Source organism: Empidonax traillii, unplaced genomic scaffold, assembly GCF_003031625.1.
Source record: "Empidonax traillii isolate 1590-97213 ecotype Southwest subspecies unplaced genomic scaffold, ASM303162v1 scaffold1414:size197169, whole genome shotgun sequence".
NCBI lineage: Eukaryota > Metazoa > Chordata > Aves > Passeriformes > Tyrannidae > Empidonax > Empidonax traillii.
In genome coordinates this window covers 83248-99762 of record NW_020956607.1, presented here as the reverse complement: position 1 = coordinate 99762, position 16515 = coordinate 83248, and the positions used below count along the sequence as shown (strand labels likewise).

The following is a 16515-nucleotide window of genomic DNA, read 5'->3' as shown; positions in this document are numbered from 1 at the left end:
GGTCCCAGTCCGTCACCAGGGGCTCCCACGCAGAGCTCAGCCTGCAGCTGCCCCCGAGGTGCCACTACTGAATGTAATCCTCAGTTTCCGTGTCTGTGTGTCCGTGTCCGTTTGTCCTTGTCCGTGTGTCCGCGTGAGGTTTGTGTGCCCCTGTCCGTGTGTCCAGGGGGCACGCGCATCTGTGTCTTGATATGTTTGTCTGTGTGTGCCCGTGCCCGTGTCCGTGTCCGTGTCCGTGTCCGTGTCCGTGTCCGTGTCCGTGTCCGTGTCCGTGTCCGCGTGTCCGTTGCAGTGTCCGTGTGTCCATCCCTTCCCGCCCGTTATGTGCGCGCGGGGCGGGGCGTAATGGGGGCGTGGTCTGTATAACCACGCCCACCCCACCTATCACCCCGCCCACCGAGGGCCCGGCGCGGCGGCGGGCGTTGATTGGTGGCGCTCTGATGGGGCGTGGCCGGGGGCGTGGCCACGCCGGCTGTCCCGAGGCTGAGCCCGGTCCTGGTCCCGATCCCGATCCCGTTCCTGTTCCCAGTCCCACCCCGCAGCGGTCCGGGATGGCGGCGGGAGCGGGCGGTGCCGCGGGCGAGCGACGGATTCTGTGCGTGGGGCTGGTGTGCCTGGACATCATCAGCGTGGTGGAGACTTTCCCGGTCGAGGACTCCGACACCAGGTACCGCCAACGGCGGGGGGGCTCCGCTGGTGCCCCCCAAACCGGCCCCGCGCCCACCGCAGCCTCCCACCCCCCGCAGGTGTGTGTCGCAGCGGTGGCAGCGGGGCGGGAACGCCTCCAACTCCTGCACGGTGCTTGCGCTGCTGGGAGCCCCCTGCGCCTTCATGGGCTCGCTGGCCCCCGGCCCCGCCGCCGAGTAAGTGGGGTGCGGGGACCCCCCCAGCACTGGGCACGGGGCAGACCCGCCCTGATACTCCACCGGCCTCTCCGTGTTACTCCACCGGCAGCCTCGACCCGCGGCGCGATGCCGTTGCCGCGGTCCCCCTGCTGCCCGCCCGCCCCTGCCGTCACCACTGGCGGCCGCCGGGACACCCGCACCGTCCCGCCCCTCTCGGGGGCGTGCGGGCCCCTCACCCCGCTCTCTGTCCCCCGAAGCTTCATCGCGGCGGATTTCCAGCGCCGAGGGGTGGACACGGCGCACGTTGCCTGGCAGCCCCGCGGGGACGTGCCCTGCGCCTGCTGTCTCGTCAACGCCTCCAGCGGCTCCCGCACCATCGTCCTGCACGACACGTAAGGGCCCGGCACCTGCGGGCAGCGCCGGGCTGTGCCAGCTCGGGGTTACACAGGCACGGGTTCTGACTCCCTGTAGTCCCGCCAGTGGTTCCCACAGCCCCCCGTTCACCACCTGCGCCCCCGCCGGCATTGGCGGTGACATCCCCACACAGCTACACGTTCTGAGGAGCGGGGCAGCCGGCACGGCCCCATGGGGACACCTGGCACAGCCATGGCACCTGCCCGGTAGGGGACCGGTGCTCCCTCGGCCGTGCCGGAGGGTCAGAGTCTATTGGGCATCGCTGAACCGCGGCCCCAGCCTGGCCACCGCTGCGCTGCCCTTCAAGTCGAGCTCAGGGTCCCAGACGCCATAATTAATAATTCACCCGGGCAGTGCCACCCCCGGGACCTCTGTCCCGGCAGCGTGGGGCCCTGCACAGCCCCTGTCACTGCCCTTCGCCCCCGGCCGCGTGTCAGGCTGGGGGCCCCCCGCCCCACCTGGCGTCCGTCCCGCAGGAAGCTGCCTGATGTGACGGCCCGCGACTTCGAGCGGGTCGACCTCTCCCAGTACAAGTGGATCCACTTCGAGGTGAGCACGAGGCTGCGGGGATCCTTGGGGCTGGAGGGACCTACTGGGATGGAGGGGGATCTCTTGGACTGTAGGTGAGCCCGGGGCTGGGGGGATCCCTCGGGCTGAGGAGCATCCCAAGAGGACGGAGCATCCCGGGACTGGGGGTCTCCCCCGGGGCTGGCGACCCCCCGGCGGTGGCGGAGCCATGCTCGTGCCCGCAGGCCCGGAACGCGGCGGAGCAGGGGGCGATGCTGGAGCGGGTGGAGCGGCACAACCGGGCGGCGGCACCGGCACAGCGGGTCCGGATCTCGGTAGAGGTGGAGAAGCCCCGGGAGGAGCTACTGCCGCTGATGGGACGAGGCGAAGTGGTGCGGTGCGGTGCGGTGCGCGGTCGGACCAAGGGGGCGTGGTCAGGGGCGGGGCTTACGGCTCATGGGCGGGGCCAAGGGACCGCCTCACCCGGGGGCGGGGCCAGGGGAGCTGGGGGTCCTGGTCCGGGCTCGAGGGGTGCAGGGGTGGGGTCTGGGGGTGTACTCAGGGCCTGGGGAGCAGTTGAGTCTGGGGAGCACAATCGGAGTCTGTGTAAGGGTGTAAGGGAGCTGGGGGTGCGACTGGGGTCTGGGGGTGTGGTCGGGATCTGGGGGTGTGATTGGGGTCCCGGGGCACCGCTGGGGTGCAGGTCCATCACTTCCTGGCTGGGGGAGCCGGGGGCTGCCCCCCGCCCCAGTCCCTCTTGTGCAGGTGTTCATCAGCAAGGACCTGGCCCAGCACTTTGGGTACCGCTCGGCCCCTGAGGCGTTGCGGGGGCTGCGGGGGCGCATCCAGTCAGGGTATGGGGGGTGCACGGGGGGTCGGGAGGGCTGGGGTTGCACGGTGAGCCCCACACCCACCCCACACCCCCCCAGGGCCACACTGATCTGCGCCTGGGCCGAGAAGGGAGCCGACGCCATGGGGCCTGATGGGGAGCTGGTGCACTCAGACGCCTTCCCCCCAGAGACCCTCGTGGACACGCTGGGGGCTGGGGACACCTTCAACGCCGCTGTCATCTTTGCGCTCGCAGAAGGTGGGCACGGACACAGCACGGGCACAGCGTGGCCGTGGCTCTGCCTGGCGTGGCCGTGGCACAGCTGCGCTGGAGACACAGCGTGGCCACATCTCATCCTGGGCCCCGTCCCCAGGGAGGACCCTGCAGGACGCCCTCACCTTTGGCTGCCGGATCGCAGGCAGGAAATGTGGGATCCAGGGCTTCGATGGCATCATCTGAGCCTGTGCCTGGAGATCCCCTCGCCCCCCAAGAACACCACATCTCCGTTGGACCCAGCACCTCCCCCAATAAATCTCCACATGCCCCACACCAGCTGTGCCCCCCCTGCCCTGGCTGAGGTCCCACTGCCACAGGGGTGCACTGACAACGGCCAAGGCCACCGGCAGCCTCTATTTCTCTGTCCAATGTGTTACAGGGGAGACCACATGACCACAGTCTCCCAGCCCCCCCGCCTGGATGCAGGGTGGGGGGCACAGGGACTCCCCTTCACTCTGTGCCCTGAGCAGGTCAGGAAGCAGCTAGAGTGTTGCTCCACTCAGCTCTTCCCACAGCCCCCCACCATCTACCCCTCCTCAGAATCCCTCCATGCTGGGGCTGCCTCCCCCTCTAGGGCTTCAGCTTCAGGGGTTTCCTCTTCCTTAGAGGCGTCACTATTGTGGGCTTCAGCCTCGGGGGCTTCTTCTGCCTCCACAGCCTCAGCCTCGGGGGCTTCTTCTGCCTCCACAGCCTCAGCATTGGGGGATTCCACCTTGGGGGCTTCGTCCCCCTCCATGCCTCCATCCTCAGGGGCTCCAGCCTGGGTGGCTCCAGTCTCAGGGGCAGCCTGCCCTGGGTCACTCACTCCCAGGTGCCCCCTGAGCATCTCTGTGCCCTCCTCAGGCACAGCCTCAGCCCCTGTTTGTGGCTCCAGGGGGGGCTGCCCCAGGGGTCCCCGACCCCAGTCAGGTGACAGCAGCTCGTGAGGGTCCAGCAGCCCATCCCCGTTGCGGTCCTGCCTTACCAGGGCTCGGTCCACCAGAGCAGCCATCTGCAGGGATAGGGGATGGGGGTGAAGGCCCAGCCTCAGGGCTCTGGGGGTGCAAGGGACCATGCCTCTGGGACCCACCATGTCAGGGTCTGGCGGCCCCCTGGCCTGTGCCAGCACAGTGCCCAGCAGCTGCAGCAGCTCCAGCCCATCCAGGTGCCCACTCCGGTCGTGATCATGGAGCACGACGAGGTAGAGCAGGGCTGTGGGGCACAGAGGCACCGTGGGGCTGGGGTCCCTGACCCCACCAGCCCCTCAGTCCCCCATCACATCACATGGCCTCACCCTGCTCCCGTGGCATGGTCTCCACGTCCTGCTCTGGCAACCCCAGGCTCCGCACTGCGCCCCGCAGCAGCCTGGAGGGAGTGGGGCTGAGGGTGGGCAACACTGCCCCTGCCCCATGGCCCACCCTGTCCCATGAGCAGCCGGGCACTGCCCAGGCCCCCCATCCATTGCTGTTCCCCCCCAGCGCACAGCCCCAGCCAGGGTGGGGGTCCCAGCGTTGTGGGGCTCTCCAGGGCAGGCACTCACGGCAGCGGCAGCGACTCTGGGCTCAGCGGATCGGGATACGCTTCCGGGATTGTGGTTGGTGGGGGCTCAGGCCTGGCCAGGAGATGGGGGGTCACCTGTGCCCCTGGGGGGGGCTGTCTGCTCTGGCCTGACATCCCCCCATCCATGGCCCCCACAGCCCTCTTAGTCCCACCCCTCACCGTGCACCCCCAGACCCCAGTGCCCACCCACAGCCACGTGTCCCCTCTATACCTGTGCCCCCCTCCTGCCCAGGTGCCCATTGGCTCCCATGCACCCCACCCACACTTGTGCCCCCACACCCACACGAACCCTCACATCTCTGCCTGCCCTTAATTATGTCCCCTCATTCCTCTGCCTTCCACCTGTGTCCCTCTCCCATACCTCATACCTGTACCCTCCATATCTGTGCCCCCACACCTGTACCCCCATATCCATACCGTCAACACCTGTACCCTCCGTATCTGTGCCCCCCACCCCTGTACGTCATACCTCTACCCCCCTACCTGTGCACCCCTGCCCTGGGGGCTGCCCGTGCCGCCGGCTCCAGCAGCAGCAGCAGCAGCAGGGTCAGCGTCACCGGTGGGCTCCTCATCCTGCCACCTCGGGCTGCAGTGGAACGAGAGTGGCGGGGTCGAGGGCGTCCGTGGGCGGGTCGGGGGCGCGGGGCCGTGGGAAGCCGGCTGTAGGAGAGGGGCGGGAGCTCCGGGAGCTGCCCCGGTCTCAGCGCGGCGGGGACAGGCTGGCACGGACGGGGAGGTTGCGCAGGACAGCGGCACGCGTGGGACCGGCTGGCGCTGCTCACCCTGTGCGCGCTCCCCGACACCCACGGTGCCCACTCACCCAGCCCCGCTCGCGTCTCGGTGCCGCCCGCCCCACCCCAGGGCCACGTAGCCGCCACGTCCCGTCCCCGCCACCGGTCCCAGGAGCGGCCCCGCCCGCCCCGGGCCCTGCCCTGCCCTTCCCAGGGGGGTTCGGCCCCACGCGGGACGTCTCGGTGCAGCTCCAGGAGCAACCGGAATCCAGCGCTTCTCAACCGGGGCCAGGGACGGGCGGAGCCGCAAGGTGCGGGCGTGATCACGGCAGGGGTGGGGCCGTCCCAGTGGGTGAGACCCTCCCTAAATCCCGCACGGCCCCAGGTACAGCCGGGCCAGCCCAGCATCGCCCCCTGGACCCTGCACCAGCACCACTGAGGGCCTGGGTCAGCCAGTGCCGGTACCTGCTCGCTGTGGGGGGCTCTGGGAAGGCCCCCTGAGGGCACGGCCAGGGCCCCCCCCCACCCCGCAAGGCACACAGTCTCCCGGACTGTGACCAGTGTGACACGCCCAGCCCTGCCCACTCCCCCGACACAGACACAGCGCTGCCTTCGTGCTCCAGTTTAATGGCCATAATGGGATGGGGGGTCAGCAGGACGCCCTCCTTCTGGGGCAGGGGACCCCCGTGTCCGGTAGGCCCTCTGTCCCAGGGCCAGCCCCGCACCGCTGCCAGCACAGTCCCACCGGGCCAGGCCCTGGGCGGCCCCCCGGACCCTCCTGCACTCCCCGAACACCAGCGGGGGGTGGGGTCGGGGCTGGTCCCTTTTCTGTTTCACAGTCTGTGGGGAGGGGCTGTCGAGGCCAGAGGGTTGCTCCCGGCGCCGAAGGGTCCCTCCAGGGGCTGGGGGGCTACAGGAAGCCCGGGAAGGCAAGCTGCAGCAGCAGGATGGTGGCCACGATGAGCCCGGCGCAGAGCAGCAGGAGCAGCCAGACTGGGAGGGAGCCTGTGAGGTAGAGAAGGGTGAAGTGGGGCTGCAGCCTCTCCATGCTGCAGGAGGGGCAGGGGCACTCCAGCCCCCAGGCAGCACCCCAGCAGACCCAGGACGTACGGCGGGTGGGCAGCAGGTGCAGCTTGCAGCGACTGTCCACAGCCACGCTGAGCAGGGCGGCCTCGTGGCCCCCCAGCAGCTCCCGCCCGGGCTGGCTCTCAGGGACAAAGGCCACGTCGGTCACTACGATGCCGTGGGCCTCCTTCACGTAGTACAGCCTCTGGGGGAAACAGGGGAGTGAGAGGCCGGCTGGGGGGCACCGGGGCTGTCCCACACCCCCACCCCAGCTCACCTGCAGTGAGAAGGCGATGTGGATGGCCACAGAGCCCGTCACCGTTCCCAGCCCCAAGAAGGTGCCTGAATCACTGTGGGGGGAAGGCAGTGAGAAGGGGCTGCCACAGCCACCTCATCCCTCTCCACCGGCCCCGGGGTACCTGATCGAGAGGCAGGAGATGACTTCAGAGCCGCAGGGCCGTGTCAGCAGTGGTAGGAAGCTCTTCCCGTCCCACTTGGTCAGGTAGCAAGGTGGGGGACGGCGCTCCCGCTTGTGGGGCACCTGCACCGTGTAGAGCCGCAGCGCCCCGACACTGTCCTCCACCGCCCCAAACCTGCAAGGGACAGGGGGTATGGGGCACAGGGGGCACAGGCTGCAGCTCTCCTGGCACTCAGCCCCCTCCTCAGTAGAGCAGCAGAGCCTGGGGGACCCCTCCCTGCAGACCCAACTGTGACAGGGCACAGTAAAAGGCAGCAGGGGGGCTAACCCATCCCTAGCACTGGTGGCCCATTCCCAGCTCCCTGTCCCGTCTCCAACCCCACAGCCCATCCCCAGCCCTGGTAGGCCGTTCCCAGCTCCCTGCCCCATCCCCAGCCCTCACCGGCAGGCCTGGTAGCGATAGGCCTTGTCAGGGATGCCAGGCAGGTTCTCGTGCCAGCGCAGCCCCGTCACCAGCTGGTCCTGCTGCCACACACAGCACTGGAAATCCCTCCCTGCCGTCACCACCTGCCACACACAGCACAGGGGTCAGAGGCTGTTCTTCTGTGGGGCCGAGGGGCCACAGGGTTGCCTGACACTCACCTTGTTGTCAGGGCTGAGCGCAATGTCCTCGATTTCCCCATCGTGGGCTTTGAACTCCAGCTTCTTCTTCATGCTGGGGAACTGCAGGGGCAGAGCCGGTAAGGGCGATGGGCAGGGGCTGGGCTCCCCTGCAGCCCCGGGCAGGTGTGGGGAAGCAGCCAGGGAACTGTTGTTGATCCAGACATCCCTGCCCGACACCTACTGCCATTGGCACGGCAGTGCTGGCTTCTGCTCCCCCACGCCTGTGCCAGCCCCCCGTGCCCACTTCCTTTCACCTGTGCCACTCCTGGCTCCCCCATGTTCCCCCAGCTTTCCGTGCCTGCCCTGGCTCCCTGTGTCCCCCTCCAGCCCCCTATGCCCAACTCCACTCTCCTGCAGCCCCTGGCCCCCCTGCCCACCAAGGCCCGCTCTGTGCCCACCTCCCAGAGGCGCAGGAAGCCGTCGGCCCCACCGGTGGCGAGCAGGGCACCGTCAGTGCTGAAGCGCACGGCCTTCTGCAGGGCGTCGGCGCTGAAGTCGGTGCGCACACGGTGCAGGCTCTCCACCCTCACCTCGCGGGGCCGGCCCTGCGTGTCCCCCGCAGCCCCCGCTCCGGCGCCGCGCCGCCGCCGCACGCCCTTGTCCCCCCCGCCTGCAACCGGGACACGGGGCTGGCAGGGTGGTCACGGGGGCAGTGCCCACCCCATAGCACCCTACGCGCTGCCCCACAGAACCCAGGGCACACGTGGGGGGAGTCCAGGGCAGCTCTCATCCCAAAAGCCCCCACAGCACCCAGGGTGGGCACAGGGAGGGATCCAGGGAGGTTCCGGGACACTGCCCATCCCCAAAACACCCCACAGACCTCCAGCTCCCCACACCCCGTCCCACAGCATCCAGGGCAGGCACGGGGGAGATCCAGGGTCTGTGGAGGGGGGTCCACAGATGAGCCCCATCTCCAAAGAGCCCCACAGCCTCTGCCCCACGGCAGCCAGAGCAGACAGAAGGGGTGGGTCCAGGGCAGTGCCCATCCCCAAAACACTCCCCAGCCCCCCACACCCTGCCCACAGCACCTGGGATGGGTTCAGGGAGGGGTCCAGGCAGGGCACAGAGGGGTTCCAGGGCAGTGTCCCATCCACAGAGCTCCCCATGGCACCCAGTGCAGGCACAGGAAGGCAGGTCCAGGAGAGGCATGCAGGGGTTCAGGGCAGTGCCCCATCTCCAAGCCACCCCACAGACCCCCAGCACCCCATATCCTGCCCCATAGCACCCAAGGTAGGCATGGAGAAGGGGGATCCAGGGCGGGCATGGGGGAGTCCACAGAATGCCTCATCTCCAAAACACCACCCAGCCCTCCACACGGCACGCAGGGCAGGCATGAGGGGGCAGTCCAGGGCAGCGCCCGTCCCCAAATCATCCCAGCCCCAGGGCAGGTGCTCCACGCCTCCCGCGGTGACTCGGGCTCTCACCGTCGCGCCCGGCGGTGCCCGGGCCCTCGGGCTCCTGCAGGCTGAAACGCAGGATGTGGCAGCTGTTGTCCTGCCCGGCGGCGATCACGTCCCCGGCCAGCGCCATGGTCATGGTGGCGCGGGTCTCGGTGTCGTGGCAGTGCAGCAGCGACGCGCTGAGCTGTCCCCCGATCTGCTCCAGCTGCAGGAAGTGCTGCGGGGCGGAGGGGGCTCAGCCGCCGAGCCCCCCAAATCCTGCAGCCTCCGCTCGCTCAGACCCGCCCCTCACACACCCCTGGGCCCCCCAGCCCCCCCAGTGCTCGAGCCTCCAACCCCCACGCTGCGGCCTGCACCCCCAAACCCCCCGTCCCCGCGCTCAGACCTGCCCCCCCCCCCAGTAACCCGGACCCTCCAAAGGTCTGGGCTGCCCCCGTACCACGCCATTGCGGATGCCGGTTTTGGCGGCGCCGCCGCCGCCGGCGGTGATGGCGAGCGGCCGGCGCGGGTGCAGGCGGACGGTGTAGAGCGGGAACGGCGCCCGGTACAGCTCGGGGGGGCGCCGGGGCGCCATCGCAGCGCCGTGGCGTCACAGCGCAGACACGTCAGCACGCACTCCCGCCCGGCCCACGGGGGCGGGGCCTGGAGGGGCGGGGCCAAAACAGGGCGGGGCCAAGTGCCCCACGTGGTTCGGGGGACAGTGGGGACACCGCAGTGCTTGGGGACATGGTGTTCCCCTGGGTTCCCGTGGGGACTCCCAGTGCTTGAGGGGTTTTGGGGTACAGCGAGACCCCCACTGATCAGGGAAATGAGGACTTGCGGGCTCTTGGGGGACAGTGGGGATACCCCAATGTTTGGAGAGATGGGGCTCATGTGCCCTGTGGCTTCCTGGAGTACGGTGGAGAGACCCCACTGCTTGGGGAGCGGGGGGTCCAGGGTTACAGCAGGGAGGGGGCAGTTCCTGGGGACCCTCTGACACCTGTGCTCCAGAACCGTTTATTGGGGGGACACTGAACACAGAGACAGGTGACAGGGGCTCAGGGGGTGCACTCTGCGCCCCGAGGGGTCCAGGCAGCCCCCAGGGCAGAGCAGTGTGTAAGGCACATGGCCGGGCCGGGGTCACTGGGCAGCATCCCGACCTGGGAGGGGAGCACTGCTCTGACACCCCCCAGACATGGTCCCAGAGCCCCCGTGGGGGGCAGCCCACCAGCCCCCTCCCAGGGATGCCACACCCCATTATTTGGCACTCCGTGACCGTCTGTGGGTGCTCCAATGGGGCTTTGAGCCCCCTGGCCAGGGGGGGTGGCCAAGACCCTCACACCGGGGTGGTCAGAAGGAGGTTTCCTGCACAGCATAGGTGGGGGCCACGGCACTGCGGATGTACCCCTGTCCTTCCTCCTCCTCCTGATGCCCAAAGCCGGGGGGGCCCAGGCCGTTGGGCACCCCATTGCTCTTCTCTGTGGTGTCTGTGTGGCCAGGGGTCTGTGGAGACAGAGCAGGAAGCAGGCGGGGCACAGCAGGGGCAGAAGGGGTGGGGGGCACCAACCCCATGTCCCCCTTCCCCCAAGGTGCTGGGGGTCTGTTCCTCACCTGGGCAGGGTCTTCCCCGCCACAGCAGAGCCGCTGCCGGATTTTGGGGGACAGGCAGCAGAGCAGCCGGGGCACCACAGGGGAGATGGTGCGGGGGTCCAGGGCTGCCGCTGGCGTGGGGCCTGGGGGGCAGAGGGGTTGAGCGGGGCAGGGGGACCCTAGTGGCCCCCCACCGCCCCACACTCACCAGTGAGCAGGCTGACAAGGACCCCCACCACGATGACCGTGGTGGAGTTGTGAGCGCTGTACCACATGTAGGACAGGCTGTAGAACTGCTGCAGCCCTGTGGGGCTGGGGGACACGAGGGTCAGGGGTTGTGCACAGGAGCACCCCCACACCCTCCGCACCTCATCCCCGAGCCCCCCGTCCTGCTCACCTCGGGGTCGGCGTGGGGGGCAGCAGGGTGGTAGCCAGGATGGTGGTGAGGTTGCCCACAGTGGGCAGTGCTGTGCTGTTGTGTGTGGGGGAGGCCCCCCCAGCCTGTCCCATGCTGCTCAGGAGGCTGCCAATGCCCACCCAGCCGGCCATGGCGAGCCCGGCCACCAGCCCCACGGCGGCTCCCTGTGACAGGGGACAGCCGGGCTTGGAGTGACCCAGACCTCCCCACCAACCCCTACGGGGCTAGGGACACTCACGGGAGGGGGAGACACTCACGGGTGGGAGGACACTCACCGTGGGGTTGGCGCAGGGGAAGAACATGCCAAGGCAGAAGAGTCCCAGGAGGGGGCCCCCCACCATGCCGAAGATGCTGATGGCCGCCTGCAGGAACACAGCCCTCAGCGCTAGGCCCACAACCCTGGGGGTGCTGGAGCTGGGGGTCCCTCACCCCGTTTGGGGTGCCAGAGCTGGGGATCCCTTACCCCCTCTGGGTGCTGGAGCTGGGGGGTCTCACAGCCCCATCCCTACCTGTAGCACAGGTCCCAGCATGGAGGACACGTACGCCATGCCCAGGCACAGCAGCCCGTAACCGAGAGCTGGGGAGGGGAGCAGGGGGTCATAGCGGTGCTGGGGAGCCCCCTGCCCCCCCAGCCACCCCCCGGCTGCTCACCCAGCAGCTTGGAGAGCAGCGTGGCCCGTGACTCCGACAGCCCGGGGAAGTGCGGGCGCACCAGGTCCTCCATGGTCACCGTGGCCAGTGAGTTGAAGGCGGAGGAGATGGTGCTGTGGAGGAGAGGGAGAGGGAGGGGACTCGGCCAGGACCCCCGAGCCATTGCCCCAGGGCCGCCCGCTCACCTGAGGCAGCCACTGAAGAGGCAGGCGACGAAGAGCCCGGGCAGCCCTGGCAGGTCCCGCAGCACATCCATCACGAAGAACAGCACCAGCTGGGGCAGGGGGTCAGTGTGGGTGTTGGGGCTCAGGGAGGGACACGGGGAGGGGGTCTGCACCCACCTGGTCAGAGGATGCGGGGCGTGGGGTCAGCGGGTGCTCCCGGTCGTAGACGAACATGACGAGGCCTGTGAGGCAGCTGAGGCAGAGCACGATCTGCTGGCAGGGGAACACGGCGTAGCAGGAGCTGCAGGCACCGGGCGGGTGTCAGAGATGGGGAAGGCAGAGGGGGCCCATCCCGGCCGCGGGGATCCCCAGCCCCGACCCCACTCACAGCTTGGCCTCCCGCTCGCTGCGGGCGCTGAGGTAGCGCTGCACCTGCGCCTGGTTCACCCCATACAGCGACAGCATCATGAACACCCCACCCACAGCCAGGGTCCAGAAGGTGTGGCGCACCAAGGGATTGGGGTCCAGGCTGTGGGGAGCACCAGGAGGTCACACTGACAGGTCCCCACTAGCACCCCACAAGAAAGGGGGCAGCGGGGATGGACCCCCACGGTGGGCGTTCCTCTCCCCCACCCCAGGCTGCCTCATGTGTCCCCACGGTGTGACACGGAGGTCCTGGCAGTTCACTCACTCGATGCCGGAGATCTTGCCCTCCTGCTCGGCCACGTGCCAGACGCGGGCCATGCCGCCCACGCGCTGCGCACCCACCACGATGACAGCCAGCTGGCCTGCCAGCATCACCAGCGTCTGGAACACGTCTGTCCAGATGACAGCCTTCAGCCCGCCCTGGAGGACACGCCGTGCCCGTCATGGCAGGATCACAGTGGGGGCACAGGGTCACTGCAGGGTCACGGCACCCATCACCGCAGCATGGCAGGGGCACGGGCACCCGCAGCACCAGGAACTCACCAGTGTAGTGTAGAGGGTGCAGACCAGCCCCATGGTCAGCACTGCGCTCCAGAGGTCAAAGCCCGTCACTGGAAGCGGCAGAGGCCATCAATGGGGTGGGGGGAAGCAGGCTCCCAGCATCTCCCCCACCCGTCCCCCCTTACCTGCATTGAGGGCCAGCGCGGGTGCATAGAGCACCACGCCCATGTAGATGACCTGTGGGGAGGGGAGTGCGGTCCTGAACCGTGCCTGGCTCCCACGCCCCTTGTGCCCCCCACGCTCCCCAGCCCCACTCACCATCTGGAAGATGAAGGTGACCGTGCCGAGCACTCGCACCGTCTTGTTGAAGCGCAGCTCCAGGTACTGCGGGGAGAGGGGTCAGGGCACTGTCCCACCTGGCCATGGGGTCCCCTGCGCCCCCCCTGCCCCCCCGCTCACCTCGTAGGTGCTGGTGATGCGCAGGCGGTAGAAGACGGGGATGAAGATGTGCGCTGGGACGAGCAGCCCCAGGAAGTAGGAGCAGCCGAGGAACCAGTACTCAGTGCCGAAGCGGTAGATCTCAGCGGGCACGCCCAGGATGGCCACGGCCGACTGGAAGGTGGCCAGCAGGGACAGGGCGACGGGCAGGCAGCCCATGTCGCGGTTTGCCAACAGGAACTCCTGCACCGTGCGCTGCCGGTCGCCGCTCAGCGCGTAGAACAGCCCGATGGCCGACGACAGCACCAGCAGCAGCACGAAGATGGTGTAGTCGATGGTGGTGAATTCCATGGTGAGCGTGTCCCTGCGCCGCCGCCCTGATGGCGCTGCCACTGCCCAGCCGCCCGTGCCCCGCTGGCCTCATGGGCACCCCGAGCACCAGTAGCCGCCCCGGCAGCGCGTCCTGGCCAGCATTGCCCCGGTGCTGGCAGCTGCGGGAGGGACGTGTCAGCACCGCAGGGACCTTCGCTCGCTCTATCTTGGCCTCAAGGACCCGGTGTGGGGGGGACTTTGTCAGACTTTCCTCCTCCTCTTTCTCCTCCCTCTGGGCTGGGCTTGGCCACCCCTGGGCTGCCCCACCTGCCTCGCCGAGGGGAACCCAAGCATCTCCAAAGAGCACTGAGGTCATGGCTGTAAAAACAGTCGCACCCAGGCCCCCGCAGCACCAGCCCTCACAGCACTGGCAGAACCAGCCAAATCCAACAGGGCCTCCCCCAGAGCAGGCCAGCTCTGATCCCACAGGAGCCAAACCTGATCCTACAGGAGCCAAACCCAACAGAGCCACCCCCAGAGCAGGCCAGCTCTGATCCTACAGGAGCCAAACCCAACAGAGCCGCCCCCAGAGCAGGCCAGCTCTGATCCCACAGGAGCCAAACCCAACACGGTCACCCCCAGAGCAGGACTGCTCCGATACTGGTAGTGCCGGTCCCACCAGAGCCAAACCCCACCCTGCCGCCCCGGGAGCAGGACAGCCCAGAGCGTGGCAGTGCCGGTCCCACCGGAGCCAAGCCCAGCACGGCCGCCTCCAGAGCAGGACAGCCCCCCCCAAACCCAGCCCGGTCCAACCACTCCAACAGTACAGAGCCCCGGGAGAGCTGCCCCCGGTGTGAGAGCCCAGCCCACCCCCCGCCCAGTGCTCCGGGGCCAGCACAGCACAGCCTGCATAGCCCACCAGCCCACCCCCCGCCCAGTGCTCCGGGGCCAGCACAGCCTGTGTAGCCTCCACAGCAGGATCAGCCAGTGCTGTGGGGGAGGGCACAGCAGAGCTGAGTCTGCACCGGCGAGGAGGGGCAGGAGGAGCCCCCACACCCTCATTCCAGAGGGCAAAGCTTGGGAATGGTGACCCCCACACCACACACCCCACGTGGCTGGGGATGGACAGATGGACAGAGGGGGGCTGGCAGCCCGAGGGGCTCTGGGCACCAGCCAGGTGGAGCAAACACCTGAGCAGTTGCTGGCTCTGACACCCCTGCCTCGCTCACAAGGGGATCCCAGGGTCCCCCCAAGCTCTGCCCCCTGTGGAGCAGGAGGGGGTGGCCGGGAAGAGACTCCCCCTCTGTCTCCCCAGGTGTACAGGGACTGCTGGGAGCAGCGGGTGCCAAGGAGCAGGGGGTGCAGCTGTGGAGGCCCCCCTTCCTGGCCAGGGACGGGGTACAGGCTGCAGGGGACCCCCCATCCCGGCGGGGCAGCGTTAGGGGCACAAGGAGGTCAGGGCTGGACTGGGGGTGGCACTGTGCCCACCGTGATCCCCGCTGGAATGCTCGCCGGGGGAATGCCTGGGGGGATTAGGCTGAGCCCTCCTGGCACCCCGGCACAGCCTGCCCGGGCCTGCCCGCCGGGGGCCAGGCGGGGGTCCGTCAGCGGCGGCAGAGCCGTGGTGTCCCGGCGGAGAAGGAGGTGAGAGGGCAGCGCCTCCGCCGCCACCGGCTCGGGACACGTCCCCGCGCAGCTCCCGGACTGGGTCCAAGGTCACCCCCTGCATTCTCCAGCCGAGACTAAACACGGGCGGGGGCACCGCGTCCCGAGAGGCATCCACCGGCCCCGGGCCAAGGCTCGCGTGCCGCGGGGGCTCTCGGTGTCCCTGAGGCTCCGCTGCCGCCAGCCCCGGTGACCCCTGCGCCCCCGTCACCCGGCGACCCAGAGCCGCGGCGCTCCGCGTGTCCCCGTCACCCACTGATCCCGCCGCGGTCCCGCGGCCCCCTTCCCTGGGCGATCCCGGTGTGTTCCCCCGAAACTCAGCATTCCCAGCGCCGCTTCTCCAGCCCCGGGGTGCCCCGTGTCCCCGAGCGGTGAACCCGCTGCCCTGTCCCTGCTGTCCCCAGCCTGCCTTCCCCAGTGCCCCCAGTCCAGGTTCTGCTCCCTGCCCCCGGTGCTCTGCTCCCCGTCTCCGCTCTCCCCGGTGCCTGTAACCGGGCGCTCTGCTCCCCGTCTCCGCTATCCCCGGTGCCTCTAACCGGGCTCTCTGCTCCCTGGTGGCCCCGGTGCCCCAGTCACACCAGCCACCCCAGCCTAGGCTCTGCTCCCCGTCCCCGGTGGCCCCGGTGCCGCAGTCAGAGCAGCACAGGCTGTGCTCCCCGTCCCCGGTGCCCTAACCGGGGGCTGTGCTCCCCGTCCCCGGTGCCCCTAACCGGGGGTTGTGCTCCCCGTCCCCGGTGACCCCAGTGCCGCCAGCCCGGTGCCCGCAGTGCCCGGTGCGGTGTGGGGTCGGGCGGTGACCTTGTCCCGGCGGACCCGGTATGACACTCACCGGTGGCGGCGCGTGTCCCACGTGCCGCCTGACAGGCGGGGCGCGCCCTGATGACGCAAGAGGGCGGGATCGCCCTCGGCGCCGCTTCGGCCCGGCCCCCGCGCGCTCTGATGGCGTCACCGCCCGCCCTGTGGGCGAAGCCGCGCTGCCTCCCCCGCTGCCGGTCCCGGCCCCGCTGCCCCGGGCGGTCACCGCGCCCCGCTGCCCACTCCACACGGGACCCCTCTCTGGTCCAGAGGCCGCCCGGCCCGGGGAGGGGCAGTGCCCGGCGCCATGGGCGGGGTAGCGCTGCTGCTGCCGCTGCTGCTGCTGCTGCCCCGGAGCGCCCGCGGGGCCGCGGTGAGCAGCGGGGCACGGGAGCGGGAGGCTGGGGTGGGCGGAGCATGTCCCAGATCTGAGGTGCCGAGAGGTCAGGGAGTGCCCGGGACGGGGAGACCGAGGGTCGGTGAGTACCCGGTCGGGGTGGCCGCATCGCGGCTGCCCCGGGCTCGGGGCTGAACTGGGGGCCGGGGCTGCCCTTAGGGTGACCGCCTTGGAGGTATCCGGCGGTCGGGGAAGTCGGGGGTTGCCCCGAGGGCGAGGGTTGTCTGGGGGTCGGGGTGCCCGGGGATTGGAGGTTACCCGGGGTCGGGGGCTGCCCCGGGTGCCGGCGCTGCCCATGCCCTCCTGACCCCCTCAAGGTGTGCGGGACCTGCCCGGGGCCGCCGCGGAACGGCTCCATCGTGTCCCGGTTCTGTGAGTCCCGGCGCGACACCGAGAGCGACGGGCGCTGCTGCCGGGAGCGGGGCCCCTCTCCGGGGCGGCTGCTGGGGTACGGGGGGAACGGGGACTACGATGGGGACCGAGGAGTACGGG

General features: G+C 69.6%; 5 protein-coding genes across 6 annotated transcripts in view; 2 read left to right on the top strand and 3 right to left on the bottom strand.

Annotated features, from left to right (window-relative positions):
* Positions 1–493: 493 nt before the first annotated feature.
* On the top strand, positions 494–3144 carry KHK (ketohexokinase). 2 transcript variants are annotated; one of them, XM_027907188.1, is made up of 8 exons: positions 494–667; positions 747–863; positions 1103–1237; positions 1736–1808; positions 2012–2158; positions 2532–2620; positions 2696–2853; positions 2969–3144. In XM_027907188.1, exons 1-8 carry the CDS (start codon positions 552–554, stop codon positions 3052–3054), a joined length of 921 nt encoding a protein of 306 aa, XP_027762989.1. In that variant the 5' UTR covers positions 494–551; the 3' UTR covers positions 3055–3144. The 2 variants fall into 2 exon arrangements, with proteins under 2 accessions (XP_027762989.1, XP_027762990.1); XM_027907189.1 differs by lacking the exon at positions 747–863.
* A 77-nt stretch (positions 3145–3221) lies between these two features.
* Positions 3222–5065, bottom strand: CGREF1 (cell growth regulator with EF-hand domain 1). The gene is made up of 5 exons (XM_027907191.1): positions 4894–5065; positions 4391–4462; positions 4145–4215; positions 3941–4062; positions 3222–3862 (listed from the first exon to the last, which is right to left on the bottom strand). Exons 1-5 carry the CDS (start codon positions 4980–4982, stop codon positions 3398–3400), a joined length of 819 nt encoding a protein of 272 aa, XP_027762992.1. The 5' UTR covers positions 4983–5065; the 3' UTR covers positions 3222–3397.
* A 682-nt stretch (positions 5066–5747) lies between these two features.
* On the bottom strand, positions 5748–9296 carry PREB (prolactin regulatory element binding). Its single transcript, XM_027907166.1, has 9 exons — positions 9127–9296; positions 8712–8904; positions 7686–7897; positions 7267–7347; positions 7067–7191; positions 6626–6799; positions 6484–6556; positions 6252–6411; positions 5748–6146 (listed from the first exon to the last, which is right to left on the bottom strand). Exons 1-9 carry the CDS (start codon positions 9259–9261, stop codon positions 6052–6054), a joined length of 1248 nt encoding a protein of 415 aa, XP_027762967.1. The 5' UTR covers positions 9262–9296; the 3' UTR covers positions 5748–6051.
* A 379-nt stretch (positions 9297–9675) lies between these two features.
* On the bottom strand, positions 9676–13287 carry SLC5A6 (solute carrier family 5 member 6). The gene is made up of 15 exons (XM_027907172.1): positions 12876–13287; positions 12735–12800; positions 12602–12653; positions 12459–12526; positions 12181–12335; positions 11878–12018; positions 11667–11790; positions 11511–11599; positions 11326–11438; positions 11184–11251; positions 10950–11036; positions 10654–10838; positions 10465–10568; positions 10278–10399; positions 9676–10169 (listed from the first exon to the last, which is right to left on the bottom strand). Exons 1-15 carry the CDS (start codon positions 13203–13205, stop codon positions 10017–10019), a joined length of 1857 nt encoding a protein of 618 aa, XP_027762973.1. The 5' UTR covers positions 13206–13287; the 3' UTR covers positions 9676–10016.
* Positions 13288–15886: 2599 nt separating this feature from the next.
* The window catches only part of ATRAID (all-trans retinoic acid induced differentiation factor), a 3716-nt gene continuing 3087 nt past the window's right edge, over positions 15887–16515 (top strand). Inside the window, exons 1-2 of the mRNA XM_027907156.1 lie at positions 15887–15999; positions 16341–16508. Of these exons, the coding sequence (XP_027762957.1) occupies positions 15934–15999; positions 16341–16508 (234 nt within the window). The 5' untranslated portion in view covers positions 15887–15933. The remainder of the gene's footprint in view (positions 16000–16340; positions 16509–16515) is intronic.

Bases quoted from the DNA above. Each gene is read 5' to 3' on its own strand.
- KHK (XM_027907188.1), top strand. From the start codon at position 552: ATGGCGGCGGGAGCGGGCGGTGCCGCGGGCGAGCGACGGATTCTGTGC. The intron at 864-1,102 runs GTAAGTGGGGTG...TGTCCCCCGAAG, and splicing joins GCCCCCGGCCCCGCCGCCGA to CTTCATCGCGGCGGATTTCC. The intron at 1,238-1,735 runs GTAAGGGCCCGG...TCCGTCCCGCAG, and splicing joins ACCATCGTCCTGCACGACAC to GAAGCTGCCTGATGTGACGG.
- CGREF1 (XM_027907191.1), bottom strand. From the start codon at position 4,982: ATGAGGAGCCCACCGGTGACGCTGACCCTGCTGCTGCTGCTGCTGCTG. The intron at 4,216-4,390 runs GTGAGTGCCTGC...CACTCCCTCCAG, and splicing joins CCAGAGTCGCTGCCGCTGCC to GCTGCTGCGGGGCGCAGTGC. The intron at 4,063-4,144 runs GTGAGGCCATGT...TGTGCCCCACAG, and splicing joins GACCATGCCACGGGAGCAGG to CCCTGCTCTACCTCGTCGTG.
- PREB (XM_027907166.1), bottom strand. From the start codon at position 9,261: ATGGCGCCCCGGCGCCCCCCCGAGCTGTACCGGGCGCCGTTCCCGCTC. The intron at 6,412-6,483 runs GTGAGCTGGGGT...TGTTTCCCCCAG, and splicing joins ACATCGCCTTCTCACTGCAG to AGGCTGTACTACGTGAAGGA. The intron at 6,147-6,251 runs GTACGTCCTGGG...TCTACCTCACAG, and splicing joins GCACCTGCTGCCCACCCGCC to GCTCCCTCCCAGTCTGGCTG.
- SLC5A6 (XM_027907172.1), bottom strand. From the start codon at position 13,205: ATGGAATTCACCACCATCGACTACACCATCTTCGTGCTGCTGCTGGTG. The intron at 11,600-11,666 runs GTGGGTGCAGAC...CCCCTGCCCCAG, and splicing joins GCCCCGCATCCTCTGACCAG to CTGGTGCTGTTCTTCGTGAT. The intron at 11,252-11,325 runs GTGAGCAGCCGG...TCCCCTCCCCAG, and splicing joins GCTGCTCTCCAAGCTGCTGG to CTCTCGGTTACGGGCTGCTG.